Source organism: Gouania willdenowi, chromosome 21, assembly GCF_900634775.1.
Source record: "Gouania willdenowi chromosome 21, fGouWil2.1, whole genome shotgun sequence".
In the NCBI taxonomy this organism is placed as follows: Eukaryota; Metazoa; Chordata; class Actinopteri; order Blenniiformes; family Gobiesocidae; genus Gouania; species Gouania willdenowi.
Window position 1 is genome coordinate 9,738,118 of NC_041064.1, and position 27,350 is coordinate 9,765,467.

At 37.9% G+C, this 27,350-nt stretch overlaps 1 protein-coding gene across 4 annotated transcripts in view; it reads right to left on the bottom strand.

Moving 5' to 3' along the window:
• Positions 1–27,350, bottom strand: part of LOC114454873 (E3 ubiquitin-protein ligase SH3RF3-like) — a 120,634-nt gene that overhangs the window by 26,710 nt on the left and 66,574 nt on the right. For 3 of the 4 annotated variants that reach the window (XM_028435718.1, XM_028435719.1, XM_028435717.1), the window contains 4 exons: positions 16,847–17,122; positions 11,732–11,827; positions 2,287–2,583; positions 1,388–1,503 (listed from right to left, as the gene is read on the bottom strand). In XM_028435718.1, coding sequence (XP_028291519.1) covers positions 1,388–1,503; positions 2,287–2,583; positions 11,732–11,827; positions 16,847–17,122 — 785 coding nt within the window. The remainder of the gene's footprint in view (positions 1–1,387; positions 1,504–2,286; positions 2,584–11,731; positions 11,828–16,846; positions 17,123–27,350) is intronic. The other variant, XM_028435720.1, reaches the window with a different exon arrangement.

Consider the following 27,350-nt stretch of genomic DNA (forward strand, 5'->3'; position numbering starts at 1 on the left):
GAAAGAGGCAGCGACGACAAAGAAGACTGAAGACGAATGGCTTGACCACGGTTGGAGGCAATTACATGTTTAAATTACAATTACGTCTTCAATTATCCATGTTCAATTACAGCTCAGTTATGATTACTTTGATCAGCATTTTTTATAATTACAATTAAAATGACAATTATTATTCTCCCCCTGAAAGTCATTTACAATTACGTTCTCAATTACTAAAGTTCAATTTCAATTAACCACAATTACAGAGCCTGAAATAAATAACATCATAAAACGTATCCTTCCTCTTGTGTTAGCTTTCTGTTACACTAAAAAATATTATCTATCATTTAATTTGCTTCTCATCTCTTGGTTACTTTGTTAGGCTTCCTAATCAATGAAAATATTGGTATCTAATATTTTTGCTGTGGGTGTCTGAGCCTTTTTTCTGGCTGTATACTCCTAAATTCATAATTTTTTAAATGGTAAAATGATCCTGATTTTAATTGTTAACTACATTTTTGTGTAAACCATAGAACTGTAACGTGGTTCCCCGGGTGTGCATTTTAATTAAATTGTAATTGACAGTTTTTATAGAATTCCCATGACAATTAAAAATTCCAAGTCAATTAAAGCCACAAGCTGCGTCGCAGGGTCCGAAGAAGTGGCCGGGGTCGGTAACCCAATGTTGCGTATCCTAATGTTGGGTATTAGGATTTGGTCTGAACAAATTTGGTACAAATTGGTGGAAAAACAGCTGAAACATTAACATTTTAGCATTAGCATAGCATTAAAATTATCCTAGCAATAGCATTAGCCTAGTTATTTGCAATAACCGAGCTTTAGCAGTAGCCTAACAATAACATTAACCTAACATTAGCATTAACATAGCGTTAGCATTAACCTAGCGTTAGCATTGACTTAGCAATAGCATTAATGTAGCAATAATGTAGCATTAGCATTAACATAGCATTAGCTTTAACGTAGCATTAGCATTGACCTAGCAAAAGCATTAATGTAGCATTAACCTCGCAATAGCATTAGCCTAATTATTTGCAATAACCTAGCATTAGCATTAACCTAACAATAACATTAACGTAGCATTAGCAATAACCTAGCATTAGCAATGACCTAGCAATAGCATTAACATAGCAATAACGTAGCATTAGCATGAACATAGTATTAGCATTAACCTAGCATCAGCATTGACCTATAGCAATAGCAGTAATGTAGCAATAACGTAGCATTAGCCAAGCAATAGCAATGGTAATGCAGTAGAACAGAAAAAATATTACATTTAAGAGAAAACAACAGGTTTCTTTGTCCCATTCTGGGACATCAGACCCTAATTATGTCCTAATTGTAAATAATTATCAATTACGTGATTACAATTGCATTGATATGTACTCACATGTTAAGAGGCAGCTGCACCTTGGCATGAGCCAGCAGCTCAGAGGTTAATGATGCCACTTTAGGTGGCACCAGAACCCCTGCCGATGAGGGGGAGGGACCAGGGGACGACGCATCCTGAAGACACACAGACGGATACAGAAACTTTGAAAACTGAACTTCACACAAACCAAGAAGAACACAAAGACGCCTGGTACGGATGTAACCCGAGGCAATCATCGTAAAAGCCACAAAAACAAAGCATGTTTTTATTTACTGCAGTTCAGGGTTGAAGGAAAACAAATGAATTAGGTCAATGGCACCTGAAACAATGAGCCAGAGGGGAAAGCTGGCAAACACACAAAAATAATATGAAACTTCTTCTATTAAAGTTTTCATTGACTTGCATCAAAGAACAAACAAACGTATTTAAGACTTTAGGGGCTGATTTACTTAAGTTCTGATCCTGTAAAAACAAACGCAAACGTCACTATGTGTGCTAAGGGTGTAAGAAAAAAGAGATTCGGCGATATATCGCGATATTTTACCGAACACTAAAACTTTTCATGTCATGTTTTTTGAGGAAAAAACATTTCATTGTGCTAACATATGCATAGCACGTAAACACCGGGTCACTAGGTGTCAGTGAAACACATCAGACCTCGTTAAACTCACTTCTCCTTGAAAGTTGTACAGTATGTATTCATTTAATGAAAACAAACAAGCTGAAATATCAAATATAAAACATACATTGCAGTAGAATCCTTTGATAATATTGCATTATATACTGTAATGAAGTTCTATAATGTAAACTTTGAGTTAAAGAGAAAGAACAAAATTATATTCAAGAATTTTGTACTTGGTTTTTATTTTTTATTCTGGGATTATGGTTCTAGTTTCTTCCCAATACTGGACCAGTACCTGAATGCGTGCGGCTGCTCTGGGGTCAGAGGAGCTGATGAGGACTGGGTGGGAGATCTCCATGCTGTGTCTGTTGTTGAGTTGGGCAGCTCTCTGGCTAACGGACATCGCCGTAAACGAGTGCCGCTTTTTGGCGTTTTTCTTTCCTTCGCCTCTCCGATGGCCGTTAGATGTGTTGGTGCTGGGCGAGGGGCCGGGGGAGCAGGGGCCCGGCTCGGGGGGCTCCGAGCTTGGACCGGGTGCGTTGGCTGACATCGGTTTATCGATCTCCATTAGCTGCTTTGCCGTTTCATTAAGCTGGAAATAAATAACACGTAAAAAAAATCAGGTAAACACACAAATCCAGTTGGTGCAGCACAAATGTGAAAGCGAGCCCACCTGCAGGCGGGAAAACAAACTATTCCAACATCAAGTTTGCACTTCCACTTAAAAATTAGACATACAGTAAATATGTGTGTGTATTAGGGGTTGAACGACTTCAGAATTTTAAAGGTCGACTTTATGTGCATACTAGTTGAGTCGACTAGTCGATGTCGTCACCAAGGGCCAAAGCCGAGGCGAATGGCAGTCGAGTGGCGACAGTTCCAACCCCTGCGGCTTCTCGACGAACATTTACTCCCCCTTAAACACGTTTGTAATTCTCCTCCAGTGTGCATTTACTTCACCCACCGGAGCATCATGTTTAAGGGGGAGTAAATAGCTATTAAGAATTTGGTTGGAATTGTCGCCACCTCCGGTCACAGATTTTATACACAGACATGTTACCACTACAGCTAACGTTAGCATGTATATTAGCCGTAGTACCAGCTGCAGTTTGAGCACAAACAAGGAAGGAGCGAGAAACACTTGATTTTGTGCTGCCTTGCCGTGGAGGGGTACTGGGACCCTCGTTATCTTGGGCAAAAGTCAGGTATTGCGACTAGTCGACGTCACATAGAGTCGTGAGACAACAATAAAGTCGACTAGTCTGTTCAACCCCTAGTGTATATGTATTTATTTTGTTTTTTTATTGTTTTTGTTGTGCAATGACCTTTCTTGCAACATGTATTCCCTTGAACCAGTGGTGAACCAGTGGTGGTACTGTGTACTATGTACATGCTCATGTATATACAGTATATTTTCCTATTTATCTGCTGCTGAAACTCTGCAAATTTACCCTTTGTGGGACTGATAAAGGTTATCTTTATTTCTATAAAGTATGTAGTATCAACAATGTCTAAGCAATAAGTGATAGATACTTAAATGAGTGATTTATTAATTTTTTGATCTTTATTGAATTTTGTGGAATCATTTAAAAAACATTGCAGGATTTTGTAAAAATGTAGAGTTCTTTCAACAACAATTTACAAATGAATTATTTGGTAATTTAGACAGTGATTCACGTTTTCTCTGTCATTTTCACTTTCTCCCGCGACCCGAATCCCATGTTCTGAAGGGCCAGATTTGGCCCCTGGGCCTTGAGTTTGACACATGTGTTATAGATCCATACTTCCCATACCAGAGATTAGGAGCAAGGTTTTTTATTCAACGCTAGTCAGGATTAGAAGCACTGGCAGCCATTTCAAGTATTGTGTTCAAACTGAAACTTGATTATCAGCATAGAAATTAGATTGGGAATTCACAAGTAACGGATGCTGCGATTGAAGTTAATCAAGCAGCAAGTTGCAATATTTTCCAAGAGCTGGGAAAAATCCGAGCTAATTTTGATTGTGTCAGAATGTTTTCTGCACTGGCAGCCGAGAGCGACTCTCTGATTGTAATGGTAGACCCATCTGGAGCTGGAAAAGCGAGCGAACAAATGTGTTTCTGACAGTTATGGAGCAGTTTAAAAAGGCAGTGAAGTTGTTTTACTGTCACATGCATCATGTACCCTCCAATTATTCATCTGGGCAGTGATTACAAGCGAACTAATGTTCATTAAGGCTTCCTACTTCACTGCTCTCACTGCTTCCCAGTGTTCCCAAATGATCTACGCAGTGACAATTCAGCTCCCTTTACCACTGCAGGGTCCAATGTCTTCACTATCCGTGCTTGAAACTATGAAAGTGAGTTGTTTTTGTGAAAGCTGTTACATCTACTGAGAACTTAAAGCTTCTTTTAAATAAAATGCACACAAATTGCACCTTCAGCACATTATCTTTTAACTGTGTCTGTTTATATAACATTACGAGATACTGTACGTTATTTAGTACTGTTAACAGCTCTTTTCTAGTCCTAATACACGCGCGTATAGAGACACCATCAGATTCAGCGCTCCAAGAAATTGACATCGTTATCATGTCATGCCTAACAGAACCTCATAGCCCTGAAGAGTCCCTGGAGAGGAAGTGAAGCGCTGATTTCTCTCTAGCTGTTCCTCACTGTGCGTGTGTACCAGGGCGAGACTGACAGGATATCGGGCCACTTTGCCAGGGTTCGGAGTTGGTGATGTAGCATTTCCATATTAATGGATATGCTAATCAAAGTCAAATCATATGCTAATAAGCATGATGGATTGATACTGCGGGTAGAGCTCAGTTTGCCGTCTTGAGGCACAGACTGAAGGTCAGTGGAGCAACTTCCACATAATAGATCATTATAAGAAGGGGGTGTGGGGATAGGTGGCAGGCCTGGGTACTGTAGGGCGTCCTGGGGGGTGGTTTAGGTCTCCTTGGGTCCCCTTGGGGGTCACTTGCCTGGATGTACTCTTGGGTCCAAAAGGGGCTGTTACACACACATCTGTTGTGGACGCACAGGCATGTCTGGGCCTTCAGGACAGTTTACGTTGTGACATCACTTTGTCCAGGGGTGTCAAACTCATTTTGTATGTGGAGCCACATACTTTGATCTTAAGTGGGCCACAGATTTTTAGGTGGGAAACACTGCTCGTGTTGTACATCACGTTGGATACAAGCATCTTCTAAATGTGAATTGTAATTGTAATGTAAATCACAGACAATATCCAGGCAATAAGTGACAGATTTCAGTCCCTGCACGATTTTCTCTTTTAAATTTAAGATAAGATAAAACTTTATTGATCCCCCAATGGGAGACATTTAGATGTTGCAGCAGCTCCAAAAAAACAGGGAAACAGGAAATATAACAGCATCAAACAATCATTAAATAAGGAAAGAAATAACTTGCTAAGGTTTGGCCAGTTTTAGCCTATAGCCACTCTGGGTAATATGGTGCTCCAGGCGAGAGTAGACTTTATCGCTTTCCTGTTTTAATATATTACTTTGTAACAAAACTCTTAAAAACAAGCGAGTCAGCACATAGATTTTTCATATTGAGCTTTTCTGTTATTTTCATTTATTATCTAAAAGAAAACGTGTCAAGTAAATGTGAAGGATGGGTATTATTTGTATCTTTTATTCATTTATTTATTTATTTTTATTTAACTTTGGGAATTACATTTTTGCGCCCCTCCAGCAGATGGCACCCCAGGCAACCGCCTTGTTCGCCTATGATCAAAGCCGGCCCTGCCTATAGCTTTGTTGACTAGCAGAGTTACTCCCATTGAAGTGACTAATCTTCTAATTAATGCTTACATGTGTTGAAAGGAAATTGATGGATTTCCCATGCTCTACATATTCTTAAAGGCGTCTCCTGAAGAGGCTTCTAAAATAGACCGTCATTGCCAGCATGTCAACATAATGTAAACAAGTTTCTCAATTTATTTTTCTAGCACATTTTCATCACATGGCAACATTCCCTTGTCATGTGATATCACCATTTAGTCACTTTGCAAGCAAACTGAAGACGTCCTGATGCGTCTTCTCCTCCCGTCACTCGTCTGTTTGATTAGAGTCACTCAGTGTTTATATGGCACACATGGTTTGACACTAATAAAGTCTCAGAAATACTCATCTCATTTCAGAAAACAAAACGCAGACTCCCACCTGTGCGTGTCACCTCGACCACCAGCTAAACTGGACAACACCGCAACAAATGCATAAACGACTGTGACTTCATCTGATCCATAATCAACACACATTTCCTTCCAATAAAAATCATCTAAACTCATCTTCTCCATTGACTCTCTCAAATGAATGTAAACCTGCAGCAAAAAATCATACTTGAATTTAATCCTGTGATCCTGTTATAGCCCAAAACTAAACACACATAATAATCTCCAAACTAGTGTGACACAGTATATTACACTGCTATTTATTTTTTAGCGCTGATTGAAATGAAACACTCGTTCCTGTTCCCTAGGTACCCTGAACTCATCATAGAGCTAGATTTTGAAATTGAAACAGGTGTGACACTAGAAACGCAATCATCTCCCGGGAATTTTTTATGTAGTATTTGATCACAGAAAAGCGTAAACTTAAAAAAAAAAAAAAAAAAAAGTAAAATTGGCAGAATAATCAAAACAAGTGTATATTAATGATAGAATGTGTTAGAGTTTCATTTCATTCACTGCTCCTTTATGCCAAAAACAGCAGCATTTTACCTCGAGAGGCTACTGCAAAGACGAAAGCGAGTGGTTTAACGTTAGCTGCATCCTAATGCCACATCCAACTGTGATGCAAGATGCTGCGCTGCTTCCACAATGATGATCTCAGCCAAGAGCCACTATTAGCTTAAAGGACTGATGCTGATCCTGAACTGCAAAGATCCCTATTGGTAGATTTACACGTCCAGCTTCTGATTTTATATTTCAGACTTTCCCCAGTTTGGTTTTGCCCCCATTAGATGTCATTACTGGCTGGTAAAATACCAAAAGGCAAACTAATAATGCTGAATCTGGTCAAATGAGTTAACTATTGTCAATGATTTTATATTTTTATGCTTCCAATGTGCTAAGGTAGGGGTGTGCAACTCATTTTAGTTTGGGGGCCAAATACGGAGCAGGTTGATCTCAAGTGAGCCACAGATTTTATGCGGGAAAATGAGTATTTTCAAACATAGACTGTAAAAAAGATGGACGACGCACGCTCACGGGGAAGTGAAGCTCAGCGCTCCCCCTGCTGACTGGATGCAGTATAGGTCATAAACCCTGCCCCTTCAATGCTGGTCAAACTGTAAAGTTAAAATAGTTATTTGAGGTTGAAAAATGGGACTTGACGTCATATATGACTCCTAACGACGTCAAATTTGCAAGATGGAAGCGCCCCCAAGTGCTGTATTTTGGCTTCAAGAACGTTGAGTGGGAATAGCCCAATGATTTCAACATAAATATGTAAGAAACCGACAATATCCAAGCAGTAAGTGATAGATATCAGTCCCAAAATGGTCTTTACTTTAAATTTCCTTGATTTTGTGACAAATCTCTATTTAATTAATTAAAATGTCAAAGATTTTTTCAACAGTTAAACATTAAAAATGTCAGCCATTATGCGATATAAGCACAGGGAAAACTGTGATCCCCTCAATTGAGTTTAATTTCACAATGATTCATGTTTTCTCTGTAATTTTTACGTACTCCTGTTGGCCGAATTGGATGCTCCAAAGGGCCAGATTTTGAGTTTCACACGTGTGCTAAATCACTTGAGATTATATAACAGGAGCTACAGTATCACGTGAGATTTGACAATTGTTTTCAGGGAGAAATATAGTGGAGATGCACAATATGGTGTTTATACATGTATGTGAGGGTTTAGTTCGCGTCATATAGCTATTTCCATTTTAGGAGATAAAGTCCGACATTCTATGAAACTTTGTGACGCAAGATTTTCCACCAGATATGACATTTCCGTTTCTTTGCCAAACATTGAACCACTTGTTTATAGGGAAACATACCATGTACAGTAAATGCATGATATAGTCCTAAAACTTGCATGTGTGAGTATATTCTGTGTCATATTGTCATTTCCGCCTAATTTTGTTACAAAAAAAGAAAAGAAAGAAAAAAATAGCCATTACCGCTTGAGAAAAGGAATATCGTTATTTCAGTTTGTCTTTTATGATCACAGAAAATTGGAGGCCCTATATACTGTACATGACTATGACTTTAGGTACTCATGCATATTGTGTGTAATTGGTGAAGGAAATAGCTTGGGTTTTAAATGTGTCATTCAGCCTCATATTCTAAACCTGTCAAATGTAATTGTATGACTATGTGGGAGTGGGATTATTCATATATTTTGTGACACCAAGTTTACAAGACAATTAACAATAAATGCATGCTTTAAATAAATCTCAATATGATTCTAAAATATGCTTCTACACCATTGTGTATTAAAACCCAGCATGAAAATTTGATTATTTTGATTAACACTATTTCAAACACTCTTTAACCCCTTTTTATAAAACAACATTTTCACATTGAGTAGATTATCCATTAAACATATACTTTATTGTAATTATTTCAGCTGCAAAATATGTTTGATATGCATCATAAAAATATGTGCAATCGGAGCCTCTCATTAGCACACACACACACACACGCGCACACACGCCCCTCCACTCCCTGCTGTGCCAAAGTTATGAAGAGGTCTAAATTATAGATGCATCTGTATCCAAGAGGAAGCCCTTTGTTCCTGTGTTTGTCCCGACCATATTCACGCTTTAAGCATAATCGCCATCACCCAGGAGAGCCTTTTGAACAACCAGCTAATTTCAGTGACAAGAGAAGTGTGATTAGGCAGCACAGAAAGAAATAACCATAGTGGGAAGTGAGATAAATGCATTGCAACTCTACTGTGTTTCACATGCTTATTTAGATCAATATGGATTTCCATCTATTATATTGATTAACCAAGTGTATAATATTTATTAGTGATGCACCAAAATTCCAGCCAACAAAAAAGGCCCAAAAGGGCATTTTGCTGGATTTCAATACATCTGAGGAATAAAGCATTTCAGATGAGAAACAAAGGTGTATTTTATGTTTCTGTGTCACTTAGACACTTTATACAACTGCAATTTTTTGAATTTGACTGATTTTAATACACATTCAGAGCCATATATGCAATGGGGCTAATCATTTGCATCATAATTTATTTTGGCGTTTCCTTTATCGGTTTTTTATCTTAACTTTTTCCATCTTCGGTTTTTGTTTTCGGCCAAAGTATAACTGATACACATGAGTTTATCAATCAATGCTGCATTCTGCACTTGCTGTCAAAACAAACAAAACACTGTAAGCCCGAATGAGAATAAGCCGTTGATGGGTGAGTTACTTGGAAAAATTATAATTTGATGTTTGCGCAACTACTTTAAAAAAAAAAAAAAAAACTTTATAACTGCTAATAAATGATTTTAAGTGAGATATGTCAAAACCAAGGTCTATGGGCTGAAATATATATGGCTGAGAAGAAATGGGTGTTTTTTTCCAATCAGGATTGGATTTTGAATGTCAATTATTAATGCTACAAATCCCACAATGCATTGCAATTGCTGACTTCTTGAAGGAGAAACTTAAAAGATGCTATTCTTACTGTTTAGGGTTAAACCTGCAGATAAACCTCAACAAAAACAGGGGATTTCAGCACTAGTGGGAGGTGCATGTGTTCTTTATTAATCAATCTGGAGATTATAGGAGGTAACACGTTACATCAATTCATTTTCCATGGTTGAGTAAATCTTAAAATCTTTCAACATGAAACTGAAAAATTCTATTGTTTTAGTTGGATACGGATTAAAGCAAACTGTATTTCACGTGTGACAGGCATTAGACTATGAAATCAGGTAAAGTGTTTCAGCTGTTTCAGGGTTTTTTTAAGCCTGTTACTGTGAGGAAATCCCCTGCAAGCAAACATTTCCACAAATGTTTGTGGCATTTCTGGGAATGTCTTTAAGACTTTTAGGAAACAGAGAAATTCTACTGCCTGACTGTAAATTCGTCTCCACTCATTCATGCAGGACTGGACAACATCCAACGTGTTAATCTTCTTCATTTTGACAGGTTTTACAACTTGTCATTTATCAAAGCAGAAGGAGGAGAGACATGATTAGAAGAACATCAGTGAGGCACTCCACCTTCCTCTTCTCAGCGCTTCTTTTATGGAGATAATAATGCTAACAATAAACAGCTAGCACGCCACTTTTTATTACAGCAGGAAGCTGAGAGACAATATGTGTGAGAAGATGAGTGAGGAAAAAAGTCTATAATATGGTGGAAACCAGACCAACAATTATAGCTTTGAAAAAAACCAAAACATGCATCACAAGAGCACTCAGAGAGCACAAACCTCCACCAAATGTATAAGTACTGTATCTACAGTGCAATCCGTATCATCTACTACAGAGGTGGGCAACTTTTGTCAGGGTGGGGGCCACAAACATGTGTTTGTTTGATCGAAGGGCCACATTATCATTCATGTCAGCATTAAGCATTATTGCTACAACAACAACAAGACTTCGAGGATAGTAATGCTGTGGTCATCATGTCGTTGAGTGACTTTTGCCGTTTTCACAACACGAGAATGCGCGTTAACCATCCTCCTGCGTCATCATCTTTCTATTTTGATTCGGAGCTATGCTAATAGCGGTAGCCCAGCTAGTTCCTCTCCCATGTGCCAGTTTTGCTTTGGCACTTCTGCCTTCATCACACCCAGATATCCCGCCCTGAACCACAACACTGCCTCATGATTGGTTTTAACCGGTTTGGTTCGGTTTCAAAAGGCAAAAGCGGGAACAGCACAAGATGGATTCTGGTGTTTGTGAACACCAGAATCCATCTTTCAGGCAAGATTACAATCCAAGCATTAATACAGGAAAGAACAAAGGAATTTTGTAGTTGTTTTGTGTGGTTTTTCCATCATACTGTGTATGTTTTTTATCATGTCATTTCTAGTGTCCTTTTGTAAATTTTCCAAGTAAAATGTATGTCTTTTGAAGTCATATTGAGCATTTGTGTTGTGATTTTTTTGTTTTTTTGGGGGTCATTTTTCTGTATCTGTGTTGTCGTTTTGTTTGTTTGTAGTACTATGGGTTTGCTGAGTCCTTTTTGTGTGTTTTTCTGGTTTTATGTGTGTTTTTCTGGTTTTTTGTGTACTTTTGTATGTTTGAGTCATTTTCTGTAATTCTGTTGTCGTTCTGTGTCATTTGGAGTCTCTGTATTTTTGTTGTCGTTTTGCTCAATTTCGTAGTAGTTGAGTGTGTACTGTAATTTTTGTGTGTGTATATTTTAATGTATTTTTGCGCGTTTATTTCGGGGGCCACACAAAATGACACCGCCATTTGCCCCATGCCTGATCGACAAAATCAAATTCTTTCTTCCTTTTCACATCGTCTGTCAGCTCATCAAATTCAATTGAAATCCGTTCACAACTTTTTGAGATATCCTGCTAACAAACATCTACGCTGACAGATGGACGGACTGACAAATGCTGGTGAAAACATGACCTCCTTGGCTGAGGTGAGGCATTAACTATGTAAAGAAAAAAGTTTCAGAGAAAGATCTAGATCATCTCCTCTCCCAAAAGAAACAAAATAAAACATGCATTTGTGAAACTGGATTTGGGCCAACATAGATTTTACTTTATAGATTTTTTGTGATTGGATGCAAGTTTACCTCCACGTAGAGGATGGGAAAGATGCCAATCTTGTCTCCCAGCATGCCTTCTGCCCAGTTCTCATCCACTCGCCTTATTACTGTCAGCACCTCATCCTGAACAGAGAAGAAAAAAAGGTGTGAGACTACAAATCTGCAGTAATGTAATGTCTAGTTTGCCCTTTTAGAATAATGCTAATATAAATTGCTTCATGCTACATCTCCCTGATGCCAAGAAGGTCCTGGGCTCAATCTCTCTGGTCCTTTCTGACTTTGCATGTTCTCCTTGGGCATGCGTGGGTTTTCTCCAATTTCCTGCACCATTCAAGAGCACGTTTGTTACATTATAGTAGTGGTGTGGTGGTTAGCACTCATAGCCAAAAGGCACCTATTTTTGTTTTCTAATATTCAAGTTGCAAATAAATAAAAACTATAGAACTAATAAACTTGAAATTTCTTCTCAACACTTTCCGGTACATCTGATTTAAATGTTAAATTTTGCACCCACAATATATTAGCAATTAAAAAACAGTAAAACATTGAAACTTGATGCACATGCACATTGATATATATATATATATATATAATATTTGCTTGTTTCATGCAACTAACCAATGAATGCATATGACAAATGACAATTATCCAATAGTTCACACACACACACGCACACGCACACGCACACACACACACTTTCATCAACTAAATTTTTTCATTGACTAATTTTTTTTTTTTTTTTTGGTTGACAAAATTTATATTAAAATATGTTATTGTCCTCAACTAATAGAAACGAAATAATTGGGATGAAATCCAATCGCAACTCATATGATCATACACATTGATCACATCAAATCTGTCTGTGTATTTATAATCATTAATACCGTCCCCTATCAGGCTGATAAATAATCAAAACTTTAAAAAATGTATAAACTCTTCTCCTGTATTTTAGTCTACCATATCTATAACCGATTTAGGTGACAAATCTTAACGTCATTTAGTTCCCATACATAAAGTCAGCAAAACGATGGTCCATTGTTCTATGAATCTGTGATAACCACATTTATTTGTTTATCCGAATAATATCCACTGTTATGCAGGACGTTTCTTAAATATGCAAATCCTTGTTTTAATCAGAAATAAAATGGGTCAAACGTGACCAATAATGGTGGAAAAAGTGGTGAAATGGCATTTTAAAAGCCACAGCAATTGCTTAAAAGTTGCAAATTAGAGTGGCCAAAAACGGACCGAAAAAGTGGTAAAAATGGTTCAAAGTGCCAACATTAGACATGACAAAATAATTGACATAACGAACGTGAATGTGGTTAAATTGGCAAAAATAAGCATGAAATATGGTGAAAAGAAGTTAAAAGTGACAATAATGGGTCAACATATGCAACATTAGATGGGAAAAGTGGTGGAAAGGGTTTATAAGTGCTGGAAAATGTCCTGAAAGTGGGAAAAATGTGCAGAAAGGGCATTGAAATTTGATGCAGAAATGGGAGTAATGTAGCAAAAATGCAACAAAAGCACAAAAAAAATTAAAAAGAAGAAAATGTGATGAAAATAGGTTAAAATATGGCAAGTTTAGTGTAGTTGCAGAAAAAGGGTAAAAATAAGCATAAATGGGCTCAAATTGTAAAGAAAATATTCTTTGTTTCTTCAAGGCATCTGGCGACCCCCTCCCAGTGTCTCGCGACTCCAAATGGGGTCCCGACCTCAACGTTGAGAACACCAGATTTAGCTGACTATAGACTATAACTGAAATAGTCCTGAAGACTAAGTTAAATAAAATAAAGTTGCATTTTAGTCAAAGACTATGACTAAAACGAAATCAAAATTTGCTCTCAAAATTAACACACTCGCTCGCACACTAAGATTTTATCATCATACATTTTCTTTCCCCCTCTGCTGCACTCCTATTAAGGTTACGCTAAGATCATTATGGGATGCCAGTGATAATGCCAGTAAATGACTATGTATTATTCATACTGAGTAATTACCTCTCACACTGTGAAAACAATATCACACACACACACACACACACACACACACACACACACACACACACACACACACACACACACACACACACACACACACACACACACACACACACACACACACACACACACACACACACACACACACACACACACACGTTCTGCATGAAAACGCACACACTATTGTACATTTTAGCTTTGCAAAAATCATCGGTTGTTAACGTGTTGATTCATTTAGTCCTAATGCACAATGACAAATAATGTGTGTTTGCTGTTTGTTCAGAGAGCTATCTATTTTTACATCACTCTGATAAGACCGCAGACGTCTGCACCGGAAAAAAGAAATCAAAAAACAACACGCTCAGTGTAATTCAATCATCTTTCTGCAGACGCACGTAGAGAGCAGCGGCACACAGAAAGTGTGGAGAGCTCACTCCTGGCACAAATGAGCCTGTGTAACAGCAGAAACAAAATGATAAGCTCTGAGGAAGCCAAGAGCACGAGGAATACAAATGACCATTTATACCAAAGCCACACTCACATAGACCCGTGAAGCACTTCATCTCTCCACTTTCACGTTTGCAGCAATCATTTTGACAAGTCAAGCTTTCTCACTTGACTACCTTCTGCGTGATGATGATCTTTGAGATTGTTAGCTGAATAAATCAGACTCGAAATGTGGAAAAAATAAAATATTAATTTGATTTGAATTCCTAAATTGTTCTCATTCGCAACGTTTCTGCAACCCAGATAAATGCACATACCAAGTATGTTAATAATCATTATCACATAAATATGGACCAAACCTTTGAAATCCAGTTCTGGGAATATTAAACGCCAAAATATCTTCTTTCATGGAAAGACTTTAAAACCAAAGATTTTAATAATAATTTTTTTTCCATCTCCACTGTTGAAGTACCTTGTAACAATCCAGGCGTGCAACTCTGCTAAATCATCCAGTTTAAAGGTTTAATTCATCGTAGGAGACAGACAACCAAAACATTTGTGTATAAGACGAAAATCTATAAAACAATCAAACCAGGACTTAGCAAGAGGGGATAAACTCCAAATACTTTGGATTTTTCTTTTAATTACCTGTTCACAACATCAAACATTGTCCATGTTTCTGCACCGACCGCAGACTAAGATTTCCTGTGATTTTAAGCTTGAGCAGTTCACAAAATAAATACCTTGGAGTTACTAAGCACAGAAGGAGAATCAATACCAGAATGGTATTTTCATTAAAAAAAAACACCTTAAAAGTACTATTCTGAGCCATTATGGCGTATGTGTCAAACTCGAGGCACGGGGACCAAATATGGCCCTATAAAACATCCACATCGGCCCGCAGGAAAAAGTAAAAATGGCCGAGAAAACAGTGCATATGACCAAATAATTTAGTTGTGGATATGTCAGCATGGTTGCAAAGGGGCGTGAAATATCTGGCAAATTTCCACATGAACTTATGCTCGAGAATTTCAGCAATATTCAAAAAATGTTAACTTTGAATGCAAATTTTTTTATTGAAAATAAGCAGAAATTGGGAGTTATTTTAAATCATAACATATACAAACATAAATACTGGCATCCATGCAAAAATATTACACCCAAAAAACCCAAAACATTTCAACAATTTTATTTGGAAGTTGAACTTTACAATTATTCAAGTGGAGTTTCATTGAATTGATCAGAAATTCCATAAAACTCTACAATATTTGCAGGGGTTGGCAGTTTTCCTATGCTTGTAGAACACCATGGAAGTCATTTCTACTTAAATTGTAAAAAATAAACCATTATTTTCCAAAACTCTGCTCAATCCTCAAATTATTTGACAAGATTTCCCCCAAATTAAATAAATATTCACTACCTGTCACCTATTGCTTGAATATTGTCGAAACCTAATATACAACATACTTTTATAGAATTTATACATGGCAATGCAAAGTAGCACTAATGTTGAAATTGATTCCCAACCCCTGGGGCCCACCTGAGATTAAATTCATCTGAATTTGGCCCCTGAACTGAAATTACTTTGCATTATGGCCTGGACGTGATGCAAGCTTTGTTGACACCATTTACTTATTTGTCAAACCCATTTGAGTTCAGGGGCCAAATACGGAGCAGTTTATCTTAAGTGGGCCCCAAATTTTAGGTAGGGAAATAATTCAATTATTATTGTGCTCTAGTTAAATCCTTTGTATAAATAAATGCTAAAATATGTATGAGCCTTGTGTGGTTCTTAAAACACAAAATGACAAAGAAAAACACACAAAAACCAACAAAAACACTAAAATACACAAAATGACTATGAAAACATACACATTTACAGGAAAATACACAAAAAGGACAACAAAAATGCACTCAATTACTCCAATAAACGCACAAGATGACTACAAATAAATAATATAGAAAAGATAGACAAAAATAACTATAAAACAAATATCGACTAATGAATTACAAAACAACAATAATATACAGAATGACAGAAAATTATACTAAACAAAAATATGCAAAATAACTAAAAAACACACAAAATTTCTGAAAATAGATGAAAGAAATATCCAAAAATGACTAAGAAAAACTAAGAAAACAACAACAAAAACACAGAACATCAAAACTACACAAACCCTTTCTTCTTTCCTGTATTAATGCTCAGATTGATCATGATTATACAGTAAATGATGACATGAATGTTGATTGTATGTGATCTGAGAGCCACACTATCACATTTTTGTGCCCCCGCAGTGATAAAAGTGGCCCATCTCTGCTCTAAAGGGCCCCCGGGCCTTGAGTTTGACACGTGTTATAGATATTATATTTGTTTGCTGCAGACTTTACCAAACAAGATTTGTAGAGCTTCTGATTGTAGAAAACAAACAGAAAAGCACAGAATTAACTGGTCTATGCTCTGGCACCACTTCTGGCACAAGATCTCAAAAGATTTGGTGAAATTTGAGCATACTGTACCGATCTTAAGCCAATAACTGTTACTGCGCGTAGGGCCTTCAGCCAACATCAATCCATGACACGTCTCTACTGATTCATTCAATAACCCCTTGTGTTTCACACATTGTTTCCCCAAATGAACTGTGGACTCCAGGGTTTCCATGTCTAGAATGTGTGCTATTGTGTGCTTTACCTTGCTGAAAGCCAGACAGTCTTTATCCTGGTCCTTGTCTTTGACCTCAAAGTCGTACAGTGCTTTCCCCTGGGGTGGCGTTTGGCTCAGGGGACGCAGCAGCTGGATGTAACTGGCGGGTAAGAAACCATGGCAACCGTTGAGCTCTCCATGGTACCAATTGTCATCCACCTTGCGTCGGAGGATGATGATGTCGCCCTTGGAAAACTGGAGATCACCTGGTTCCTTGCCTTCGTAAGAGTAGAGAGCTTTACCACAAGGCAGCGCGGGAATATTCTGGAAAACAGACACAAAACATGTAGAAAATGTAAGTCAAGAATGTGCATTTCAGTTTTTCAATACTTTATAGCAGGGGTCACCAACCTTTCTAAAACTGTGAGCTACTTTACTGTACTTACTGCACTTCATAAATACTACATTTTCACGGTTTCACTTTAATTAGAGGGTAAAATAATAAGGAAGGCTAGTGTTAACTTAAAAAGATAGGACATGTTTAAGTTTCAATATGTAACACTTTGTTTTTTCTAATTAACTACAAAAAAAAATTATATTTATCATATTATATTGAACATACCACTGACCATTCACCAAATCTGCAAAACTTAAAAACATTTGTCGCAATGTTTCAGAGAAAATAAACATTTAAAAATGGTAATTTAATACTAAAACTTTATATATGGAAAATTAAATACTGTTTTCTAATATTTTAGACCATGCACTTTTATACGGATTAACTTTTTATTCCGACAGAGTTTTACCGTACCTTATGCTGTGTTGGTGACCCCTGCTTTATTGGTTATTTCGGGGGATTGGTTAAATATCAACATTGCTTGGTAGAATAAAGATATTTCACCTTATGTAATTACAATAAAGCATATTACTTTTTAATAGACATAATTTAAATATATACAGAACACATCATAATATAAACCAAAAATGCATGTAAATACTGACTAACTCTTCACTTAAATGGTTGTTGTAACAGAATGTGAAGTGAAATATTCCTGGTAGAAAGATGATTTGCATTAAGGAGTCCACTATGATAATCCGAAAAACAGAGTATTAAGCAACGGTGGAATTCTATTTCAAATATTGAAAGATAACTTCACCCCAAAGACCTTGAGAATATTATGATATGGATGAAGTTTTAATTTAATCCACTAATTAACACCCTCGCAAGTGAGATTTTGCACCACAACTGAGAAGAATAACCACTTCATTGTAGAGACTGTAAAGGTGACAAAAAGGAAATTAAATTATCGATTTAATGAGTCTCATCTTTTATCATGTGATGCTTGTGTAAGAACCAAGAACAAATGAGGCGGTGACTCATGCAGTGATTGTAAATTAATAAGAAAATGCCTGAAGGCAAATAAATGCTACAGAATGTTTGGCTTTAGAGACAAAAGCTGTCAAACAGCGGGTAAAATGTGCTCCTGCGAGCGTTGTTTTAGTCCCCAAGTTGCATTTGAAACATGACTGGTTATTAAAAGGCTTGCCAGATAATTGGTTACTTTCATCCGAGCCAAGACATTGTAACAATAAAAAAGACAAAGTTGGGCCAGACATGGCTCCTGGGTCTTTCTGCAAAAATGTGGCCCATTTACTAAATCCTAAAAGATCTGTTGTAATAGGCTAGAAGGGGACTTCATTTTCCTGCTTAAATGTATGTTTAAGTTGTGATTTCGTACTTGGTGCAGACCATTCCTCTCCAAAGGGATTCATTAAATTCAGGTACAAAGAATATAAATATAAAAGGTGGCATGTTGGTTAAACACAGTCAATTCCAGCAAATAGTGATTGGTGATTCCAGAAAGTTCCTCAAATTGGATCTGAGACACAATTTCCATTAACAAACTGACATTTAAGACATTTTTACAGCTTTTATCCAACACGCTAGATAAACAGGTACAGCTCCAGAGCGAGCAAGTGACAGATATCATCATAAAAGTACACAAATGCACATTTCCGAGTTGCACAAAACCCTCAGAATGCACTTGAAAAACACTGAGCACATGAATCAGGCTGAGCCAGCAGGGAAAGGGAGTCTATCTCACTGAAGATCCAGGTAAACAAATGCAACATGTCAGAGGAGAGGCATCGTGTGAGAGAACATCCGGTATTTTATTCATATAAAAGGTCTTTGTAGACACACACACAGTCTTAGAAACACACAAACTCCTTTTTTTTTTTTTTTTTTTTAACTCAGGTACAGATCGAATGTCTCCAGACACAAAACTGAAGAAAGCAGCCTAAAGGCTCTGCTGCGGTGGAGAGAACGCACACAGGCACGCAAACAATGACTGAAATAAGCATATGAGATATTGATTACAACAGCATTAAACCACAATGGAAACCCCATGAGTAGACCAAAATATCTTGAGAATCTGTTGACTTGAATTACTAAACAAGACCCCAAACACAGACGTCTCTACAATTACGAAACACTTTCCACACAAGTTGTCTCATTAATCCCAATAATGTAAATATGATTCCAAATGAGTAATTAGTGGAACAGCTGATAAGATGGCATATTTGTACAGTAAAAAGAAAAACTGTGGCCAAATGGAATCGGGATAAGCAGGATAAATACGCTGCTTCATGTTTATTGGTTGGCATTTTTTGACTGTACAAATTTGCTCTTCAGTAGTCGTTGGCTGTGTTCGAAATTGCATATTAACGTACTACACACTACACACTGAAGTATATTTTAAATGTTAAGTTAAGTTTCCCAAGACGCATTTCAAACCAACAACAACAAAAACCTCAAGCACATTTTAAGTGACAAAGTGACCATGTAGAATATCAACATGTGGTAATTTGAGCCATAAAGCCTGTGGAAACACATTTCATGTCAACATTTGGAAGATTTTTGGAGACCCTCCATTGTGCTCCTGACAAAACTTCCGGTTAGCTTCAAAACAAGAGCCATATTTACAAAAGCATTAAAAGTAGTGCAAGACAAGAAGGGATGCTTTTGTTTTGAAACTGGGATGTTTGACTTTTAGCTTGAAGCCGGTCCCAGGACGATTTTCCATTCCACTCGCAATTCATCATGGGACGGTTGAGTATGACTAATGTGCCCACTGTGCATACTTCAAAAATGTCCCGATATAATACATCCGGGTATTTCTCGCATACTCAATCTTTCCATACTATCTAATGTGAACGCACTTCCTATTCATTTTGACGTCAGACTTAATAGTACGTTAGTGTGCCATTTCAAACACAGCCTTTGTCTGTACAATGATCTGCACCCCTCAGCTCAGAGTGAAAGTGAATAGTGCTTTGTCACCCAATCATCAACTCTCAAACCCTCAAACTAAATTATAGGAGGATAACACCATCCATGCTCAGCGCAAAAGCAAGAGGAGAAGTTTCATCAAAAAGGCAAAGCCTGGAGGTGGCAACACTTTTTAGAATAAAATAAATCACTCTGCACCCTCTCTTTTTCATTTATACCCATGTGCGCTCACCAGAGTCTCTTCTCATCTCTACATTCCAGCCTCTTTTATAATGTTTACATTTTTCTCTTTTATAGCATCCCCCCCATCGACTTCTTTTTACTTTTGACTATATCACACTTTATTTCCCCTCCTCTGGAGCGAGAGAGGCGGCTGGGGGGCTTCTGGCAGAAAATGCTGTTTTGCTGTTCATTGCCAGAGGAAGGTAGGTGGATGTGCTCTGTCTGTTTAGGAGATCTTTTAAAAATGAAGGCAAACTGCTGTGCAGAGGAGTATGGTGTCTTGTCAGTAGAAAATGCACATTTTATATTTTGCCTAAATCCCAAAACACAAGGCAGCTTTGTGTTTTTTTAGTTGCTAAATGATAAATCACAGGCTGTGTTCTTCTTAGCACTTGTTCAGCATCGTAAGTCACAACCAACATACTTTCACTTTGCTTACAGCCATGTAAAAAATCCAATACCCTCAAGTGACTTATGTAACAGGTGATTTTAAGGAATGATAGAAAAAGGGAGTCTTAGGATCATTTTTTGGTAAACCTTGACTGAGACCTACAAAACAAATAGGGATGAAACGATTCACTCAACTCCGATACGATTCACGATACTGGGTTCACAATACGATTCTCTCAGGATTTATTCTACAAAATGGGACTGTAGTCAAATGATGACTGAAAAATATTCCTTTATTTTTTTTGGGAAAAAAACGAGAAAATACTGTATTTTTTCCTTTTATTTTTCATTGTCATAATAATCCCTTGATAAACTATTCAAAACAATGCAATTTAACTAAAAATAAATTTTGAATGAAATAAATAAAGGAATAATACAAATGAAGAAGAAGCCTATTAATTTAAATTCTGGTTCTATAGTAAACAATGCAAAACTACATAATAGTTATTTTTGTTTTTAAAAGTGCAACTGAAAATGTATTTTGTGCCCTAACAATTGGACTTAAAAAAAAAAAAAGTCATTGCACTGATTTACGTCAGATATTTGTTTGGACCAGCAGAGGACGCTGGTAACCCAGTGGTCGGTTGGCATGCAGAAATTCTTGCAGTGAAGAGATGCTATGCTAGCAGACAGAGCTAATAGAAAAACTTGACTTTTACAGATATTCACGTAATATTACAGATATTCTTTGGTGCTAAAGGAGTAAATAATCATTTATGAACATGTTTAAGAGTAGAAGGCGGCCAGAAACAAAGTAGTAGCAGATTCCGCCCGCCACGTACACTGCTGGACAAGAGAAGGGATATATACATGTACTCAAACAGTTCTGTAACAAAATTCTTGTTTAGTCCTATTTACAAATAATTAATATAAGATGTATGTATTGAATGTACCTTAGGAATGAGTTTATTACTTGGCTTTAATAGTAAATACAAGTGCTAGCTCTCTGCCTTCCAACTGACTCAATGGAGACACTTGTCAGCGATTGATCCGATTGGAGAACAAGATGCAGCAAACACCAAAGCCTTAAGTGAAGGAGAAAAGCAACTGAATGAATGCTAGAACTGAGGCTGAAAGCCAAATGTTTGTGCACAACCCGCTGATGCTAACCATGTCTGTGGTTCTTACGGTCAACACTTTCTTTCCAAGATTGGGATTACGAGCAGTCTTAGAAAGTGTTTCAAGATTCGTGACATACCACAACAGGAACTTATGGATATTATCTGATCATTCCTAACGCTTACCATCTCTCTGAAGATAACTGATATTTCACTCGTAAAAAGCAGGAGAAAATTCAAGAAGCCTGCTCGGTTGTATCCACCATGTCGCATTTACCAACTACACTGTGGGCAGCGCCTGGCAGGGGGACCGATGAAAGGCTACAAAGACCTACTGAAGACTTCAATGAAGAAATGTAACATCTGGTCTGAGGATCTCGAGACCACTGCTGCTGACCGTGGCTACTGGAGGCCGCAGTGCAATGAGGGAACTCGTCGGCTAGAAGAGGAAGGGACAGCCAGAATGGAACGCCGTACCAGGAGAAACACACCCAAACATGCCAATACCATGATCACAACAATCTACCCATGTCCAAAAGAAGAAAATGTACTGTACGGTATAGGTTGGAAGATATGAAATGGTCTTAGAATCTCAAAAATAAATCAACACCACCTCATGCTACCTCTAGTTGTGAGGGCAATGGCAAAATGCAAAAGTGACCAAAAAAAAAAAAAAACAGTCTTGGGTCACCACCTGCAGAACTGTTCCTATATAGGGGTTGTGTTGTGTTGCTAATTCCCTCTCTTTTCTACTGTTCTCTGTTCCATTTGCACAACAGCAGGTGGAATTGATTCACAGTCAGAGTTGCTTCCTAACTGGACAGGTTAATTTCCCAGAAGTGTTGAGTGGCTTGGAGTTACACTGTGTTGTTTAGGTGTCCCTAATACAACATAACATAACTTCTTTGTTTTAGCAAAAGCGAATAGCAGCAAAAATATCCTTGTGTGCCAGCAAGCAGACACACATATGGTCATGTACAAGATCTACAAAGACAGTCCATAATAATTATAACTCCACAGGGGTAGGGACAGTGTGTGTGTGTTGGGGGGCCCCCGTCGGGACATAAAGTGAATGCACTCGTGTCTCCATCTCTCCATCAATGACTGCTGAGACTCCCATCTGTCACGTCTCTCGGTGCGTGTCCTCTGGGACCATTAGGCAAAGTGAGTTGACTTAACATGGGACTGCCTGCTCCATGAGATCTGGATGAGACCCGATTACACACACACACATACAATGCTTCTGACTAATGAACTGATGAGCCATCAGAAGAAATACCTTTTTAAATACCTGATCTTAGAAATATTCAAATAGGACTCTCGAATGTATCTTCCATGCACATTTGAGGTTTCAACGACCGCCTCAAACAGCGCAAACACCGCACATTTGCCAGAGCCAAGAAGGAACCATTCAAAAAGACAAATTCCACAAAACAATAAAGCATGTTTAACTAAATTACTATGAAAGCTGTAAAGCAACCTGCTCACATTACAGTCTCGCTCCTTTTTTCATCGTTATATACAATTTGAGAACATGGAACTGCAAATTGCAAATACTTAAATTTAGGTTTTCACTTGTTAAATAAAAATAGGTATTCTCATGGTAGATAAGTACAAATGAACCAAGCTAAATAAATTGAAGTATGCTAAACTGTATTAAAAAAACAAAACAAAAACAAAACAAGATACACATAAAGACATGTACACCAATTTTTATGGCCAGCTTTGAAACACCAATGATCAAAGTCGAACCATATATAAAAACATTAGTGTTACAGTATCCCAGTAAAACTTACACTTGCTTCGTAACAATATGTACGCAAACATTGGCCCAGCATGGCTGAAATCAATCTAGTTTAGTGAGTAGCAGCAATGCAACCCATCAAATCTACTCTACTTAAAATCAAATATATATACAAAAAATACATTAATCATGACATTTCTTTCCACTCAATTGTAAGTTCCCACCCAAAACAAACCCAATACAAATATTTTGGTGTTGTCCATTCCACCAAAGGGAAAACATTTTAAAATGTATCTTTCTTCGTTGAGGGCCTCCCAGTTAAATGTGACCTTCAGCTGTGTAACTAAATAAGCTGCATTTACATATTTAGGGTCTCCTGAGAGTTCCTAGTTGTCTGAATAAATTGTGAGATGAGTAAATTCAGCACTGCAGTAAATCTAGCACAGCTCCATTTATTTATATAATTATTTATTCATTGGCCTTAATTTAGTTGGTCCCATTGCGATCAAGGATCTCTTTTTAATGGGAGACCTGGCCAAGAAGATGGCAGCAGCAAAGTTATAAAGCGAAATAATAATTAAAAACATGAAAAGCTTGGTGAGGTATCAACAACAATATCACCAATACTGTAAAGGCAAGCAAATATCACTTAAAAGCTGCATAACAGTAGAAAGAGCCAATAACTTTGCTTATGAGAACCACAATTCATATTCACTCCCAGTATTGCACTCCCTTGGGATTTTCGCCAACTATCAAAGACAACAGCTTTGATGTGCAGGTTTTTACCTCATCTTTCATGGGATAGTGAATCAAGGCGATGCTTCACAAAATGTTTTAAGTACCAGAAGAACTGTGAAGTACATAGCTAATGCTTCCATTAAGTATCTCGGGAAAGCAGATCTCACAGGACCTGAAGCCAAGGCCTGTTGATTTGAATCAACCCTGTTAATGAACATGACAAGTTAAATAAAAAAGCTTATGTAAAAGGGTTGGATTTCCATTCTGAGAACAGGTGTACGCACAATATCTTTTACATCCACTGAACACTGAACGCACAAGTGTGAGCTACACCCTCTGCCCTGACTCGTGTGGTCGAGTATCCAGTGCCTCGCGAGCCTGACGATTACAAGCAGATATAGCAGATGATGGACTGACGAAATACTAGGCTCTTCAAATACATACATTATTAAGCACTGCTCTTGAACTATGCATTGCGTTAATTAAACTGTCACTCATTTCTCAGGCAGAGAAAGTGATGTACTCAAAGTGTTCACGAAACCATCTGCAGACCAACTAAAAATGACAGTAGATCATCATTAAACCAGTGGTGGGCGGTAAGAGCCAGCGAGGCCTGTTCTGCCTGCCTAAACACATTCAAAATAACGGAACTACAATTACAACCTAGTTTATAGTATCTGTTGATTAAAACTGTGTGAATTTATTCCCAATTATCTATTCTATTCAATTGGGAGAGTTTATCTTGGCTGCAGTGCTTCCAGTGCATGTAAAATATGTTAATGTTAGGGGCTGAAATCTAATTGGAAAAAAAACTTCTGTGTGTCAATTTAACATTTAGAATCATAGTGTGGATGGATGTACCTTAAAGGTGATATTCAGAGTTTCTGAGAAATGCGAAAAAATACCTAACTAGTATTTTACTATGTCTACTGCCGGTGGTTATTCATATACATCAATATATATAAGTCCCGCCTTCGTCCTATAGACCCCTATACAAACGAAAACTAGCGCCATGATCACCCAGCCAATAGGCTTTGACTTCCTGTAGCGGATACTGTCAAAGTGAATGCGGAACTGTGCACAAAAACAAGACACAACAGCAAACAGGTAAGTATGGTTTTGGCTCTTACCTGACCCATAGACCTATATCAATGCGAACCGATGCGACCTTGTTATGTTCCGCGATGCGCGTGCAGAAAGGTAAAGGCGTGGCTTCTGGTAGATTGGCAGAGGCAGTAGGAGGAAGTGAGGCTGTTTAGGGTGAGACATCGAGACGTTTCTCAGAAACTCCGGATATAAGCTTTAAACTATCATTAGAAATAGAAGTGTTTCTATAGCCAATCAGATTTCATATTTAGCTAGTCCTCGATAACGTCACCATTTTCTTCGTCTTTCTTGGTTATTGGCGTGTTGCAACCAACTTGAACAGGTGCATATCGCCAGCAACCGTACATGTTTTATTTCATTACTTTCCCAAGTATGTGGCACATCTGTTTTTCACGTCACCATTTTACTTTTACCTGAACGGAAGGTCTGAGCAATACATATCAGTGCTGTTTTTACCAGAAAGACTTGCCTGCAGTGATCTGTACACAATCACTAAAGAATGTGGAGGGGGTGATTTGTTCTCAGACAAATGTAAAAATCCATTTTCGAGGCAGGATTCTCTGGAAAAGCTAGACATGCTAAAGAAAGATTGACGAAGCCTGGCCAATGTCTGTTTTTATGCATTGATTTAATGTTTGGAGTGATGGAGGTTTTGGAAATTTTAGCTGCCTAACCAAAGAACCAGGGTGACACTAAACCACGGCAGGGGAACTACAGGCTCAGGTGCTTTTGGGGAAGTTAGAGTTGAACTCCAACTTAACGAAGAAGTGTGAAAGTTGGAGAAAAGCAGGGAGAGATTGAAAGTGTTTTGGAACCCATTGAGCAAGAGACGGTGCCGGTTTGAGACCATTAATGTTTCCACCACTGTGCAGAACCCTGGTGAGCAAGCACACTGGGAGGCCAAGCACTCTGAGACTTTCGTGCATGTATGTCAGGAATACAATGAAATCTCCCCTGTGCAAAGAAAGGAGGATGGATTTTGTTTACCAATAATCAGCATCGGTGGTTAGTGTGTAGTGGTTTGGAGTTATATTAACTGGGTTTCTTGTTTCTTACGGTGCATTCACACCCGTTTAGTCCCGGACTTGGTTTGAATGGCCATTGGGCAGATGATAAGTTTATCACCTTGGTTTGGCTCATATTGCGTTCAGAGCGCAACTTCTGATCCGCTTCAAACGGCCTCTGGTGCAGTTACATGAGCTAACACCTTGAGGGCTCTGTTACTTGAGTAGAGACTTCGCTCAGTAGAAAAACTGAGATAATTGCTCTGGGCTTTGATTAGAAATGCTCCGAGACTTTGTTTGCGTGTTCACATCGCCCAAACGAGGGGGATAATCCGAGCAAACAATTCTTAGTGTTTTAACTGCTCAAGTAACCGTCGGTGTGTATGCCTCCTTAGTTCACTCATTTGCAAAATGTAATGCTTGTCATTTTGACATAGTGGTGTTATCAATAGGTGGATTAAGTTGAGTAACTCCCCATTGAAGGCTTAGATACCAAATGTATTGCTGCATTACCACGGCATGAAACCACACTTTACAAACACAGTTGAGGCTATGATACACGTTCGATCAAACACTAACTCCAAAGAAGAAAAGAACATTATGTGAACTAGAGACGGCTTTTACTGAAACTGTGGCAACACTCAAGGATGTTGAGCTTTTATTTCTCAGGTTGAAGTGCTGGTGTGGCGAATTGAAAGTTCTTTGAGTAGCTTGAAATCACAGTAGCTGCACTTTACCTGACCCTTGGATTCAATCGTTTCTGTTTTCATCTATTATTCTTACTTTTCTCAGGCTAAAATAAATACTCTACCTGCTTAACTACAGTAAAATATTTTTCAAAAAGTCAAACAACAAATGAGCTAGTTCTTTTCATCATCAGATTCGAAATTCAGACCTTATTTTCATGATCCCAAGAGCAAACCCTTACACACTTAAA